Source organism: Physcomitrium patens, chromosome 1 (assembly GCF_059467195.1).
Source record: "Physcomitrium patens ecotype Gransden chromosome 1, ASM5946719v1, whole genome shotgun sequence".
NCBI lineage: Eukaryota > Viridiplantae > Streptophyta > Bryopsida > Funariales > Funariaceae > Physcomitrium > Physcomitrium patens.
Genome location: NC_143410.1, coordinates 2,041,782 through 2,058,651, shown reverse-complemented (window position 1 = coordinate 2,058,651; position 16,870 = coordinate 2,041,782). Strand labels below are relative to the sequence as shown.

At 39.6% G+C, this 16,870-nt stretch overlaps 1 protein-coding gene across 1 annotated transcript; it reads right to left on the bottom strand.

Moving 5' to 3' along the window:
- Positions 1-2,332: 2,332 nt before the first annotated feature.
- LOC112288019 (putative copper-transporting ATPase HMA5) lies at positions 2,333-7,388 on the bottom strand. Its single transcript, XM_024531770.2, has 5 exons — positions 6,739-7,388; positions 6,122-6,256; positions 4,726-5,826; positions 3,309-4,463; positions 2,333-3,136 (listed from the first exon to the last, which is right to left on the bottom strand). Exons 1-5 carry the CDS (start codon positions 6,937-6,939, stop codon positions 2,726-2,728), a joined length of 3,003 nt encoding a protein of 1,000 aa, XP_024387538.2. The 5' UTR covers positions 6,940-7,388; the 3' UTR covers positions 2,333-2,725.
- Positions 7,389-16,870: the final 9,482 nt, after the last annotated feature.

Below are 16,870 nucleotides of genomic sequence, written 5' to 3'. Positions count from 1 at the left end.
ATTATCTCCATTGTATCATAATTTACTACTATGTATTCTACCTCCATTATTGATCTTGCAATTGTTGCTTGTTTCTTACAATTTCACAAAACTGCTTTCATTCCAAGAAAGAAAACATACCTCGTTATTGACCTTCTATCATTTGCAACTCTAATCCAATCCGCATTACAATAACTATGCAAAGTAATGTTATTACTTTCAAAATATAATTTAAAATATAAAATACCTTTTAAGTATTTCATAATCTTTTTAATGGTTGCCAAAGGGATTGCTCTAGCCTTTGATATGTATTGGCTCATAATACTCACTACATATGCAAGATCCACCCTTGTGCCAACCATTGCATACATAAGTGAGTCTACTGCTATCTAATATGGAATATCTAGCATTTGACCTTCAACTTTAGCAAATTCTTCATCTATGAGCTTCATCAACATCAAATTGGCCTCCAAAGGTTTATATGTAGGCTTACATTTCTTCATGTTAAATCGTTTCAACACATCTTCAATGTACTTGCTTTGGATTATTATTATCATCTTTTTAGCATAATCTTTCACAAATTCCATTCCTAAACAATAGTGAAGCTCTTTCAAATCAATCATCTTATACTTCTTTTTTAACTTTATTTTCAACAAATCTATTATCTTTAAGATATTGGTTAAGATGATTAAATCATCAACATAAAAGTTAAAAATTAATATAAATTCATTAGATTGTACTGCTTCAATATTACAACCATATGATCCCAATCTTTCATGTATACTTGACATTGATGCTTCCGACTTTGCTATTGGCACAGTTCTTCAATAAGACTTTGGTATGAGCCTTCAACATGTGGCATATGAATTGTGCAAGGTCAAAAAGATAGAAAACAATTTATTTAGAGGTTTAACTATTTTTATTATAGTATTTATATTATGTAAGATTTATATATTTAGTATAAAGCTTAAGAAAAGGTTGGAGTCTAAAGATGAAAGTCTAAACTATAAGGAGGCTTATTGGAAAGGATGAAAGCAAAGTATGGTTAAATGAAGGCAAAGAAAAAAGATTTTCATCCCTATTAGTTGAATGTCATGGCCAATGGACTTTAAGGAGGCTACTCAAGTCCTTATTAGGGATAATGATTTCTCTTCCAAGGTCATTTGAACTTTGGAGGTTAGGATCAGCAAGTTTAGGTTTTTGGATATGGATTGGATGCAAATTTTGTGTGATTTGGAGTTTTTATGAAGGAGTTATAGGTGTTCAAAACTAAAGTGTCAATTTTGTACCTATTGTCATTCTTTGAAGCAAAACATATGCTTACAAAGAACAACGAAGGGCAGCGATTAGGATTAGAGAGAGCACTTTCTAAGCTATACTGTTCATATACTGTTTGATAAATTCTAAGTCTAGATGAAGGAATTATAAGACATTGAAGATATCTTATGTAATTCAAAGAAAGTAAGTTATTTTGTTGTTAGTAATGATTGGAGTTGTATCATGAGTTTCCTAATCCCCCGCTTTTTCCATCATGGAACCCCCCCCCTCCCCCCACCTCCGATGGTACTCCTCTCGTAGTCCATGGAGCTCGTGTTGTCCGCAACTCCGATGATCTACACGGAGCTTACTCCGTGTACACTACTTCGAACCTTGACTGCTCGCGACAGCATCGTGTTCACCGCCGACGGGGTTTTCAAAGTGGATGTCCAACTTTGCCCTCTTTGAGAAGAGCTCTAAATCCTACTTCTGATCTCTTTATTTGCTACACCATTTAAAGCTTCATTACGAGTATTGCGGGTTGTGTTAAAAAATTGCTGAAATTGCTAACATTTTTGCCTAGAATGGTATGGCATTGCTAGAAGATGCTAGGTGGTTGTACCAAGTGTGTTCACACTTTGAATCTTAACAGGTAATACTGTAACCTTGTCCATAGGGAAACAGAAAATGTGTACTCTTCTCATATATATATGTAGATACATACAAACATGTATGTATGTATGTATGTATGTATGTATGTGTGTGTGTGTGAATTGTATGACAAACAAATTAAACATGTTTTCTTTATATGTTTTTTAAAATGACAATTTGCTAAAAAGCCATTTCGTTGTTAAGGATTTAGAGTGTGGAGCTTGATGATATTTGTTTTCAAATTGATTTGATGTGATATAGAATGGACTCTTGAAATAGTTATATAAAGAGAAACATTTTAAGTATATCTGGATTTTTACTCAAGCAATACCATTTTTAAACTGTTTTCCTTTTCAAAGTAGCTTATGTAGTAAGATTTGTTCACTTTAGAAAACATAAAATTAGGCGATAACAATGTAAATGCACATAGTCAAAAGAATCGAAATTGAACAAGAAAAATTGTATTAAATTACAAGTATCTGTAGATGAATCCCATTTAATTCGAATTATATAATGATTTGAGTATCAATTACTAGAATTTTAAGATACATAAAATATTCAAAATAAAATCATCAATAAAAATGCCCACAACAAAATAAACTAATGAATGAATAAAAAATCCTACCCTAAAATTATCAAAGGTGAACACAAATACTATAAAATGAAAAAAAAATATATCTATTTACATGTCACCCAGAGCGCTGTGTTTGAGGCGACACCCGCCCCTGAGCCCAGGCACGAGCGGGCGCCGCCTGAAATACAGCTCCCCGAAGACGCTGTGCAAAACTGATCTGCTTCGCAAAACTGTGAGAAGGCACTGGAACGTGCTCCGCGCCTACTACCGCTGTACACTCGTGTCTATCTCCTCCACCACCTTCGGCCTTTTGTAGCGTTTCAGCCACAGCGACGAACATACTACCGACACCGATGACGCCGCCATGGCTGCACCCGCCACCCACGGAGGCAACCGGAACCCCGTGCTTGGGAACAGCGCCCCCGCAGCTATGGGGATGCCCAGCACATTGTACCCCAACGCCCACACGTAGTTCAGCCAGATCCTGAAGAACGACTTCCGTGACAAGTCTATCCCTGTGATCACGTCCTCCAGGTTGCTCTTCATCAGCACGATGTCCGCCGCCTCGATCGCGATGTCCGTCCCCGCTCCTATCGCCATCCCCACGTCCGCTGCGACCAACGCTGGCGAATCGTTGATGCCGTCCCCCACCATGGCCACCGACGTCCCTGCCGCCTGCATCCCACAAACCTCAGCGTCAGCATGCTTGTTCACCAAGCGTCCTCATCACTCGCCTCTGCTTCCCCCATTACGCAATCCAATCCCACCCCGGCGCTCGCGTTCCCTCCCCAGGTCAAACTCCCCCCGCAGCCCCCACGCATGCTCGTGCACCAGGCAAACCACGAACCTGCATTTCTTCCACGATCCTGGCCTTGTCTTCTGGCAACGACTCTGCGTGCACGCATGGCCTCTCGATTCCCAACTCCCTCGCAATCGCCACGGCTGTGCCCCAGTTGTCCCCCGTGACCATCATGCTGCGCACGCCCATTGACTTGAGGATGCTGATTACTCTGGCTGCTTCCGGCTTCACTGGATCCGCGATGGACACCACCCCCACCAACTCCCTCTCGATGGCAACCATCACTCCCGTCCTGGCCAAAGTCTCCACATCGCGCAAGTGCTCCTCCGCTTCTTCCGATATGTGGATCCCGTGCTCCTTCATCAGTCGCATGTTCCCCACCAGGGTCGCCTTGCCGTCCACCACGGCGCGCACTCCCTGCCCTGGAATGGCCTCGAAATCACGCACCTCGTGTTGCTGCTGACCATGGGACGAATGCTCGCCGCTGATCTTCCTGGAGTACGCGACGATCGCTTTTCCCAGTGGGTGCTCGCTGTTGACCTCCGCTGCTGCGATTGTGTCGTAGAACACGTGCAGAGGAATGTTCGTGAGCAGCTTGGTGTGAACGACGATGGGCTTCCCGATTGTCAGCGTCCCGGTCTTGTCGAAAACCACCGTCTTCACCTTGTGTGCAGCCTCCAGTGCCTGACCCCCTTTGATCAGGATCCCCTGCGTCGCGCCCTTCCCTGTGGCAACCATTATTGCGGTGGGTGTGGCCAGGCCGAGGGCGCAGGGGCACGCGATGACGAGCACTGATATCCCGAACTGAAGTGCCAGCTCGAACTCGTCCATCGCAGCCGGAATCCATGACTTTGGGTACGAGCGTGCTTTGCCTCCAACGTACCAAGCCAGCCACGTGACGAACGCCGCGACCACCACGGCGGGGACGAAGTAAGTGGAGATGCGATCCGCATACTTCTGGACCGGGGCTTTGCCCATTTGGGCGGCTTCCACCAGCCGCACAATTTGTGCCAATGCGGTCTCCGCCCCTACGTGTGTGGCTCGAATGTGTATCACGCCGTGGTCGTTCATGGTGCCTCCTATCACCTTGTCCCCTAATTTCTTCGGTACGGGGCGGGCTTCGCCTGTTATCATGCTCTCGTTCACGAAGGATTGTCCCCACACCACCACACCGTCCGTGGGCACTTTCGAGCCCGGTACCACCTGCGCAAGCCAAAACGACTTTTCATTGCAAGAACGGGCACAACTACAATCATGGCTGCCACGCTACCCACTAGGACCGCTTCACGGGAACGACACGCACCGCAACTCTCTAGCACAAGCTTCTACAATGGCCCACATACAAACCCGACTCTGTTTCCAACCGTCCGACTCTCCGAATCGGTATGGACAGCCGCATCCAACAACCCCCAGCGAAAGCCCAAGCCTGAAACGTAGCACCTACAACACCAGCGCGTAGGCCTACCTTGATGATGTCTCGCCGCTGGATGAGCTCGGCCCCGATTTCCCTCTCTCCTGCCACGTCCCCCTCCTCGTCCAGAGTGAGCAGAGTCGCCTTGTCCGGAGCGAGGTCCATCAGCTTGGCAACGGCTTCCGAGGTCTTCCCCTTGGCCATTACTTCCAAATACTTTCCCAGGATGATAAACGAAATGAGCATCGCGCTCGTTTCAAAAAAATCCGTGCCCTTGAACGTAGGAGACGTAGCCGCCCGCAACACTATGTACACAGAATAAAAGTACGCTGCGTTCGTGCCCATGGCAATTAGCACGTCCATGTTCGACGACCCTCGCCGGAGCGCCTTGTACGCTCCCACGTAGAACCTTCTCCCGATAACGAACTGCACCGGAGTCGCAAGAATCCACCGCAGCAAAGCTCCGATCGACAAGCCGTTCAGCCTGCCGTGCTCCAGACCCTCCATAATGCCTGGTATGTACATAAACACCATGGACAAAAAGAACACTGGGACCGTGAACACCAAGCTCCAAAGGAAGTACTTCTTGTGGTGCTGGATCTCCAAGCCCCTGTCGTGACTCCCACGACCACGAGGTGCCTCCAACTTCGCTGTGAAAACTCCCGCCTGCTCGATGGTCTCTATGAAAGTCCTCGGCCCAGCCCTGTCGGGCTCGTACGATACTGTGACCATCGCATTGCTGAAATCCAAATCCACCGATGTCACGCCGGACAGAGCCACCAGCATCTCTTTCACGAGCTGGAAGTCCGCTGCAGCCGTCACGCCTTCCAGCTGCAGACGGATTCTGTTCGTCTCTTCACCTGCGATCAGAAGCTCGGCCTCGTAACCCAGGTCATCTATGGCGGCGGCAAGCTGGACGTGAGAAATCACTCCAGCATCGTGCCTCACCTCGCACTCCTCCGTGGCGAGGGCTACTACGGCCTTTTGCACTCCATCCAGCTTTTTCAGCGAAGACTCTATGGAGTTTGAGCAAGAGGTGCACGTCATGCCCTTGATACGAAAACGGCTGATGCTCCCGCTCCGTTGACCGGCATCGTCCACAATTGCTTCCGCCTCGAACCCCGCGTCCTCGATCGCCTCCCGAATGCTTTCCTCCTGGATTCCACTTTCCCCGTGTAAGATTCAATGCCTTCCAATTCCACCGCTGCCCACATCCATCTTACTTCTGAGCTCCTAGCTGCCACGGTCCATCTGGCGGATTGCTAAATTGACCCTCTCACCACATGCAAAGTTTTGGAGCACCCCTCACTGCACACCTTTCAAGTCGTTTCCTACAACATTGCTACAAGCATCTTCTTGCCGTCCGCATTGCACCGCGTGCTGCGCGAACGATCCCCGCTTCACCGGTCCCGACGGAATTCTGAACAACACGGAGTGGGAGGAATTGTACCTGTACGAAGGCGGGCCTGTACACAACTTGAGCCCGGTTCTGCAATACTGACACCGTTGCTTCCTCGATGCCGGGCAACCTCTTCACGGCTTTCTCGATGGACCCCGCACACGCTGCGCACTCCATCCCTGTAACCTGTACACCCAATCAACACATACATATGAAATGACGACCCCGTGGAATCAATTGCCAAACCACACATGTCCCATTTGAACCAGCCCCACGCACGTTCTACCACTGGATCAGAAAGTCGAGCGGCGCCGCTAAACGTTGCTAGCACGATCCGCTTTCGGCCCCTGGGGTTCTCCTATGCAACAGACCTTTGAGGAATTCTGCTCCCATTCATCGCTCTCATGTTCAAGTGCTCATCACTGCTTTTCTCGCGAAATCCCCGACTTATTCCAGCGCCAAGCACTTTCACCACGACCGTTCCTACTGGAATTTAACAGGGACTCACAACAGAGATCTCCCCTCCTCCCAGGCCGGGCGATAACCTGCCCAGATATGGCGTAAACAAGAAGGCAAGAAAATCACTCCAAAACAACTCCACAACCACGCCACTCCGGCGTTTCAATGCCGCTGCTAAACCCGCACTTTGTGAGGGTTGCATTACAGACCTTCAAATTTGCTTTGCGAATCTCCGAGACGTCAACTTCGCCATGCAAGGGCGACAGCGGGTACCGCGGCATTGACGGATACCGAGTTGAAGACGACAAACTGCGCTCCAGCAAAACATCCTCCTTCTTCTTCTTTCTCCTCTCGCTCTCCGTCGCCGACCCCGTTCGAGGTGCAAGCACAACTTTCATCAGCGACTGCATCGCTCCACAACCACCTCAATCCAGCTCTCACGCTCTTCAACTCTCTTCTGCTCCCTCTCTCTCTCCCTCTTTTACGAGCCTCTCAAGAAATCCTCTACAACCTCTTCTACCTGCAATCACGACCGTCCCCGCTCCGAAGCTTACCGCAATTCTCACGCCTGCGCTCTCAATTCCCGCCCACGCTAATCCCAACGACACAAGGTCCTATTCAAACAAGCGGCTGATGCGACACCAGGTCCTCCCCACGTCACGTTCCCCGTCATGCAACTCAGACAGCAGCGCGAATAGGCGCAACACGAACCGTATCCAATTTCAATCCCTACGCTGACTCTACTCCACCACTCTCTCCCACCCCTCCTAATATACCTCACGAAATCGCTGCGCCGTCACCACGGAACGAATTCCTTGTGTCGCACTTTCATGGTGGATCCCAGGATCTCGAATAAGTTCTCGAGGTCTCGAGAGCTGCAGGACCCTTGCGTTGTTCATGAAGGTGGGCCCCACTGTCAATGCCGTGCTCGGCAGGCTTGTCTATTAACAGCTGTCCAATGAAACAAAGCGAACGATCCCCCAACACCCAAGCAAAATATACTCGACCAGAAGATTCATGCCCAGTTTCGACCCTAACCCACTCACGGCATCAGGGCATGTCCAGATAGACGTCGGAGGGGTCGGGACAGGAGGCCGCGAAAGCATCGCAGACGGCTCACGTTCACTGATGTCTCGCGGATGTCGCCATTCACGATTTCCAATGGTTCATGAACACACTCATCTACTGCAGTGCCGCATTGCGATGCCGTTGCGAACACAGTTGCGAACGCAGATGCGGAGCAACCCGATGACGAACACTTCTGTCCGGGTATCTGCGTCTTGCGGACGAATCCTGGTCGTTGTCAAGGAGTAGCTCCACCGCTTGGCCTTCAATCTCCTCAGCAGTGCTCAATTTCAGTGTTGCTGTCACACCGACATCTCTGTGTTGTATCCATTGAGCGCATGCACGCCGGCTGATGGTGATGGGGCTCCTTTGCTGTGCGTAAGGTAGACAACCCATTTCAGATAACTTAAGCATTTCAGCATATATGCAGTAGGTGCATAAATGGAAAAAAAAAAAACCAAAACAAAACAAAACAAAAAAAAAAAAAACGTGAAAGATCCGGCAAGCTCCTCCTCACTGGCGCTTGGATTACTGCGAGGATGTGTAATACCACATATCTGGCCTGCGAGCGATTGCGAGGTCCAATGCTCAATACCCTGGCACATTGTGTTAGGATTTGATAAATTTATATACAATAATTTAAGCAAGTAAGATATCAATTGAGGATAGGACTTTTTTAGGATTAGGGTTTTAGTTGAGCCTAGCAGTGGAGGTTGCACTAAAGTGAGTCATAGTGCCTATAGTACCATTTGTAGTGGGATTGTAATAGTGTGAGGAGACAACATGACGATAACCACGACCTATGCTGTGATACTAAAAAGCAAGTTGACACATGCATCCCTGTCTCTTACAACATTGAAGGTGTAGTACAAGAAGAATAGATCTAAGAAAGAATAATTGGAATTTGAATTGGTTGCTACTATTGCACAAATGGAGCGGCTCATAGATATCCATCCCATGCGAGCATCACCAACTAAGATCCTTTCTAAAAGATTTTTTTGTAGCAAAAAAGATTTCATACTAACAAAATGTGTTGTTTGGGTGATATTAAACGAGGCCAAAGTACCAAAAGAAATGGATTATTTTTAAAAGAAAGTCATAATAGCATATATTGTGGAAGACAATCAATTACCAAAAATCATATAAGACTATGTGACAAGTATCTCAAAAGAACTTGGAAAAGAATTGAATTTAAGTCGCAAATTAGATCATGGCTTCTTCTAGGTCATAGGAAAGGATGTGTCAAGGACATGAATCTCAAAGAAAGAAAACTCAATACACTCTTGTATCACTCAAAAAGATTAAAAAGTCACTCAAAGATAGTAATATATTGAACTAGAATGGCTATTGCTAAAGACAAGAATATTAAAAAGTCTTAAAACAAGACTAAGGACTAAAAAAGCAATGACAACAATGAAGAAGGCTTTACTCTTGCTTCTATATTTACTATCTAACAAGGAGCTATATGACAATGTTCTATAGGATCTCCAATACGTGTTCATTTTATAAAGCATATGTTTTAATTTGCAAGACAAGTTTCTTATATATGCACCATATTGTTGCCATATTGTAATACAACTATATGGTAAAAATATAATCAAAAATAAAATTTTAATTAATATTTAATCATCTTAGTTCAATAGTAATTCAAGACATTTAAGCATGGCTTTTATAAAAATCTCTTAGTTTATTTTCTTATCTTAATAGCTAGTAGATTCAAGGTTGGTTAATAATTTTACCTTCTAAACTATTAAATTTCTTTTATTGGCTTAGAAAGGCCATAAATTGATAAAAAAAAAAATAGTATAAAAAAGATAAATAATTAATATAATTGATACTAGACTTAAGTTGAAGATAAGATCAAACTAAAAAATCCCTAGGATAGATTGGATTGATATCCGAGGATTAACCATTTGTGGAACATACTTGAAATCAAACCTCCAGTCACTAAAATGGCTGCCTAGAGCAAAATAGGGATTCATTTGAAGATCGGCAATTGGAGTTTGTAAGCTAGCTTCAAGCTTATTCCAAAGTTCTAAGTCTTGTTTTCTTAGGATTTGGAATGAATTTTTAATTGTTGTTCAAAATCAAGATTTGTATCAATAATTTGGAATTTATGCAATATAATCAGGGCTAGCACTCTTCACTACTTCATGCAATTGGTGTCACTGCTCAACATTGTCCAAAGAAGCGATGCAATTACAAAATGAGGAATACTACCATCAAAGAAAATAGTATGTCAAAAAATAAGTTTGTCTAGCTACAATAGGGACAGTGTAGCTAGAACCTTATACAATATCTAATGAAGGTCTTATTCTCTCCTCAGAACCTTCTCTTTATTTTACAATAAATGTTATTTTAGGACCTTAACATCACAAAGCATCTACCTTATTAGATTCAAGAGCCTCAGCTTGTTTCTTAGATGAAGAATTTGCTAAAAGATATAGCATATCTTTAATGAAGAAAACTAAACATATTCATATAGAAGTCATAGATGGTCGTCCATTGTCTTCAAAAAATTTTATTCATGAAACTCTTCCTATAGAAGTAATAAATAATAATTATAGTAGCTTTGTAATATTTAATATGATTAAATCTTCTTCTAATCGAATAATTTTAGATTTATCATTGCTAAAAAAATATAATCCAAAAATAGATTGAATTTCTTGTAGTCTTGATTTATTTGAAAGTATAACTAAGAATATAATTGATCAAGTAGAAAGACATAAGTCTACTATAATTAAATCTATATTTGTAGGTGCAAAAGCTTTCTTGCATGTTAGAAAAAAAAGATTATCTTATGTCATTCATATTGTATCCATTTCAAATGGTAGAAAGTCTTCAAGCGGCATTCTAAGCCAATATTAAGATTTTCAAGATGTATTTGAGAAAAAGAATGCTGATATTCTACCAAAATATTATCCCTATCACTATTCAATTGACCTTTAAGAAGGAACTCAAGTGCCATTTGGACCAATTTATAATTTATCATAAAATAAATTGGCTAAATTCAAAAAGTATATTGAAGAAAATCTAGCCAAGAACTTTATATGCCATTCCAAATTTTTGACAAGAGTTCTAATTTTATTTGTAAAGAAAAAAGATGGATCATTGCAAATATGTATCGATTATCAAGGACTCAATAAAATCACCATCAAGAATAGATATCTACTACCTTTGATATCAAGACTTCTTGATTAATTATATCAATCTAAGATCTATACAAAAATAAATCTATAAGGGGCATACAATTTGGTATGCATCAAAAAAGGAGATGAATAGAAGACTACATTTTGAACAATGTATAAACATTTTGAATATAATGACATGCCTTTTGGACTTATAAATGCACCAATAGCTTTTGAATATCTAATGAATGATGTTTTTTGAGAGTTTTTAGATGACTTTGTTGTTTGTAACCTAGATGATGTCTCAATCTATTCTAATAATATATAAGAATATGAATTTTATGTTTGTTGTGTATTACAAAAACTAAGAAATACAGGACTTTATGCCAAGATAGAAAAGTGTATATTCTACACTACTCAAGTCGACTTCTTAGAATACATCATTTCAAATGATGGATCCTAAAAAATTTCAAACTATTATAGTTTGGAAGATTTCAAAAATGGTAAGAAATGTCCAATGTTTTGTGGAATTTGCCAACTACTACCAGATCTTCATCAAGAACTTCTCTCAAGTTGCAACTCCACTTATCCATTTGACTTATAAAAACAAACTTTAATGAAATCAAGAAGTAAAAGCAATATTTAAAGCTTTGAATAAAACCTCTATTTTTACACCAATCTTATATTACATTGACTCTTGTAAGATATTTTGTTTCAAAATAGATGCATCAAACTTTACTTTGGATGCCATATTATTATATATAGAAATAGATAATAAACTTCATCTAATAGCTTTTCATTCAAGAAAATTTCTAATAGCCAAGATCAGCTATAAGATTTGTGTCAAAGAACTTCTTGTAATTATAATTTTTTTTGAAGAATGATGCAATTATCTAAAAGGTGCTTCTAATCCAATATTTATTTATTCCAACCATAAGAATCTTAAATATTTTATATAAGAACCTGTTTTGAATCATGGCCAAGTCAATTGGAGTATGTCTTTATCAAGATTTGATTTTAAGATTACTTATCGACCCAAAAAATACTAAAGTTTGTCAGACGCCTTTTTTAGATATTTTTGTCTTGTATCATAAGAAGAAAATACATCTTTTCATCAACAAAGCATGATTCTCTTGATGTTGGAGCATTTTCATCTTCAAGCAATAAAATCAATATTGACTATTGATTCAACTCTTGTCAAGTAGTTTTGATCAAGTATATCCTCTGATCCTTTCATTTATGATACCAAGAATCTTTCTTCTAAGTCTTATGATGCTTCCAAGTTCAAGTTCAAAAAAAACCTACTCTATTTTAAAAGACACTTATACATTCTAGAAGGAAAAGCATGTTTATGTATTTTTTAAATATGTCATAACTTTCCAACGGCTTGACATTTTGGATACAACAAGACTTTAAAACTTATATCTAGAGATTTTTAGTAGTCACAAGTATGAAAGGGAGTGAAAGACTTTGTTTAGTTATGTAACATTTTTTCAAGGTCAAAAACTCTTTATTATTGAATTTATTGACTTTTCCAATTGTTACCTATTCAAGAACAACCATGGTCTTTTGTTTCTATGGATTTTATCAAGGATCTTTGAGTCTCAAATTCTTATGACTCTATATTTATGATAATAGATCATTTCACCAAGATGGCACATTTTGTACCATGTACAAAAGCTATTATATATAAAAAAGTAGTCAAGCTTTTTCTTGATAATATCTATCGATATTATGGATTACTTAAGTTAATTTAGTTTGTATCAAGATTTTAAAAAAATCTTTTCAAGATTCTAAAAGTAGACATAAAACTATATTTGGCTTTCTATTCTCAAATTAATGGACAAATAGAGTGTATAAATCAAGCTTTAGAATACTATTTAAGGTGCACCATCAATTACCAACAAGATGATTAGACAACTCTTTTGCTATTGACAAAGTTTGTTTATAATAACATAGTATATTTTTCTATATAATAAATATATATATATATATATATTTTTTTTGCTAATTATGGTTATTATCCATAACTTAATGGTTTTAATTTTTGAAAAGTTGATAATCATGTGGTGGAAGATTTGGCAAAATATTTATTTGAATTACATACAATAATGAAGGGACGTCTAAAAGATGCTAAAAAATAATAAAAGAGCAATGTGGATGCTTATCATAAGGAACAACCTCATTTCTACATTGGTGATAAGGTATGGTTACTTTGTCATATTATTAAAATTATTTGTTCTTATGACAAGTTGAATTATCATAGATTTGGACGATTTCCTATTTGTGAACAAGTCAATTCAGCTGCTTATCAATTATATCTATCATAGTCTATGAAAATCTATTCCATATTTCACATGTTTTTTTAAAAGCCATATAAAAGAATGAATATCCTAGGAAGAAGACAAATACCACCGTTGTCGTACTGTAAATGCTTACAATATGTAAAAATTAATTAAAACATATTATATGTTAATAAATCTAGATGTGTGTTCGAGTGGCTAATAGATTAAATTAAAAGGAGTTGGTATAAGAAACTTTACTTTGTTTCTTTACTTGTTTTGATTTTGACATTAAAAAAAAAAAATATAGGACCTAAATGTTTAGTATGAAGCCTTGGGAGAAGGTGGAAGCTTAAGGATGAAAATCTAAACTAGAAGGATGCTAATTGGAGGAATGAAAGCAAGTCATGGTGAGATGAAGGCAAGGAATGTGAAGGAGTTATAAGGAGTTGAAGGCGGCGCTTTCAAATCAAAGGTAGTAAGTAAGCGGTTTTGTTTGTAGTAATGGTTGGAGCCATAACTTGAGTATTCGAACGAATTTTTGACTCAAACTTTTTGGAGAATGTACATTTTTGTGTTAAAAAGCTATACATATAAATTTCGTAGCATTTAAGCTTATATTTTGTGAAATAGGAAGAAAATTGCTTGCGGGTATATAAAGACAAAGATTTGAAGCGGCTATTAGGGTTTTCAAGATATCTCAAGATCCACAATGAATTTACAATTAAAAATTGTTATAAAAGTTAATAAGAATACATCAGTACCTCATGTAAAATTTGAGTTTGTTTGGACGGTCGGATTAGGAGATATGAGGTGTTGAAGTTTGGAAAAATCTCCACATAAGAATATACAAGGTTTTAGAGGATTTTATCATATTTTGGATGTTGTTGGTTACTTGAGGCTTGTGTATTTGGTATAATTGCTCAAAAGAGAAAATTTATATATAAACTTAGGGCTTCCTTTATTTTGAAGCTTGATTGAATGATTAGTGACAGCCAGAAGCGTAACATTTTCTTAAGGCAAATTCTCTCTACCCCGACACCGCCTTCTATAGAAGTGGGTAGTAATCAAAAATTTGAGGTGGAAGAAGTTTTAGACTGAAGGTGGCACCGACATAGGTTGGAATATCTTATTCATTGGCTCAGATACAATATTAGTAAATAGACATGGGAGCCAATAAAAAATCCTACAAATGTAGTAGAGAAGGTCAAAGCTTTTTATCAATGACATCCATCAAAATTAAGATAAGAGATAGTAAACCTTTACTATAAAAGAATTACAATTTATGAAAGATTACATTCTACCTCCTATCCTTGTTTGTAATTTCTATATAATTGTGGTGTTAAGGATATGGAGAATCAATAGCCAACGAATTTAACTCAAGAGCCATCATTTACTAACTTATTAGATGAGATATTGCAACTATCAAAGCCTTTAAGACAAGATAATAAAGGTTAAGAATTTCAAGAATGACATGTTTTTTCTCAAATAGATGGCAAGATACAATGTGTTTAATTTCATGACCTAGGAAGAGTCTTTCAATGTTTGGTGTCAAGGACAAGAACTCGATGAAAAACAATTCAGATAAGTGAGCCTTCACTCAAAGAGAGGTAACAAAATATATATAAATAAGTATATATATTGTAAGAGAAATTGGAATGACTATTGCTAAAAGACAAAAAAACTAGAGATCCTTGATACTAGACTAGAAGCAAGAAAAGAGTTGACAAGAGTGAAGAGAGCTTCACTCTTGCCTCTATATATACTATCTAACTAGAAGCCACGTGGCTATATTCTATAAGACCTCCAATATGTGTTGACTTTCTACGCCACATGTCTTTGCTTGCAAAGCAAGTTTTCTATGAGTGGCCTACGTAGTTAGCTTGTCCTTTAAGCTACCAACATGTGTGGCACATGGCTAACTTTTTGACCAAGTTTCTAACCTAAAAGTCAACTATGGACTCCTATAAGGTCAAAGCAGCGTCTAAGAAGTTTCTAGGAAGCTTCTATATTAAATATTATAGAATTAACTTACTTTTATCTACTTTTACTTACTTCTACCTATTTCTATATGTACTTATTAGCTTACATGATTATGGCCGTTACAGATGGTCGTCCCTTGTCTTCTGGAGATGTCACTCATGAAACTCATCCTATAAAAGTAACAATAGACGGTCATGATAGCTACATAGCTTTTAACATAATTAAATCCCCGTCCAATCCAGTTATTTTAGGTTTATCCTGGCTAGAAAAGTATAACCCTCGAATAGATTGGAATTTGCATAAACTTGATTTTTCCCAGAGCGTTATTAATAGTTCTACTAACCAAGTAAAAAATTATAAGTCTAATATAGTAAAATCCGCACTGATAGGTGCAAAAGCATTTATACACGCAGCAAAAGAAGGATCAACTTTTGCTATTTATGCTGCACCTATTTCTGAAAACGTAAAGACTTCAAGTGGCATTCCAAATCAATATCAGGAGTATCAAGATATTTTTGAGAAAAAGAATGCAGATATTCTTCCTGAGCATCGTCCATATGATTGTTCAATCGACCTCAAGGAAGGAACTCAGCCACCATTTGGACCAATTTACAGTTTATCGCAAGATGAGATGGCTGAACTCAAGACATATATTGATGAGAATTTAGCGAAGAATTTCATACGCCATTCAAAATCTCCAGCAGGAGCTTCAATTCTATTCGTAAAGAAAAAAGATGGATCTTTACGAATGTGTGTTGATTATCGAGGACTCAACAAGATCACAATCAAGAACAGGTATCCATTACCTTTGATATCAGGACTCTTTGACCAGTTGAATCAAGCTAAGATCTATACAAAAATAGATCTAAGAGGAGCATATAATCTAGTACGGATCAAAGAAGGAGATGAATGGAAGACTGCGTTTCGAACCAGGTATGGACATTTCGAATATAATGTCATGCCCTTTGGACTCACGAATGCACTAGCTGTTTTTCAACATCTCATGAATGATGTATTTCGTGAATTCTTAGACAATTTTGTCGTCTGCTATCTAGACGATATCCTGATCTATTCTAAGAATGACGAAGAACATGAAATACATGTTCGTCAAGTATTACAAAAACTCAGAGATGCAGGATTGTACGCCAAGATGGAAAAGTGTGTATTTCACACTACTCAAGTTGACTTTTTAGGATACATCATTTCAAATGATGGTCTTATGATGGATTCTAAGAAAGTCCAAACAATGATGGATTGGAAGATTCCAAAGACTGTAAGAGATGTCCAATGTTTCTTGGGATTTGCCAATTACTATCGGATCTTCATCAAAGACTTCTCACGAGTTGCAGCTCCACTTACACGCTTGACTAGTAAAGATAAATTCCAATGGAATCAAGAAGCGGAAGCAGCATTTGAAGCCTTGAAGACATCGTTTGTCTCTGCACCAGTCTTATATCGTGTTGACTTTTCCAAGGCATTTTTTATGGAAACAGACGCATCGGATTTTGCCTTGGGTGCAGTTTTATCACAAATGGGAACAGATGACAAACTTCATCCGATAGCTTTTCATTCAAGAAAATTCTCAGCAGCCGAGATCAATTATGAGATCCACGATAAAGAACTTCTTGCAATCGTGGATTCTTTTGAAGAATGGCGTCATTATCTAGAAGGGGCTTCTAGTCCAGTCATTGTGTATACAGATCATAAGAACCTCGAGTATTTCATGTCAGCACGCGTGTTGAATCGTCGTCAAGCTCGTTGGAGTATGTCTTTGTCAAGATTCGACTTCATTATCACTTATCGGCCAGGAAAACAACAAGGTTTGTCCGATGCCCTGTCTAGACGTTCTTATTTTGCACCAAAAGAAGGAGATGCAGCTTTTG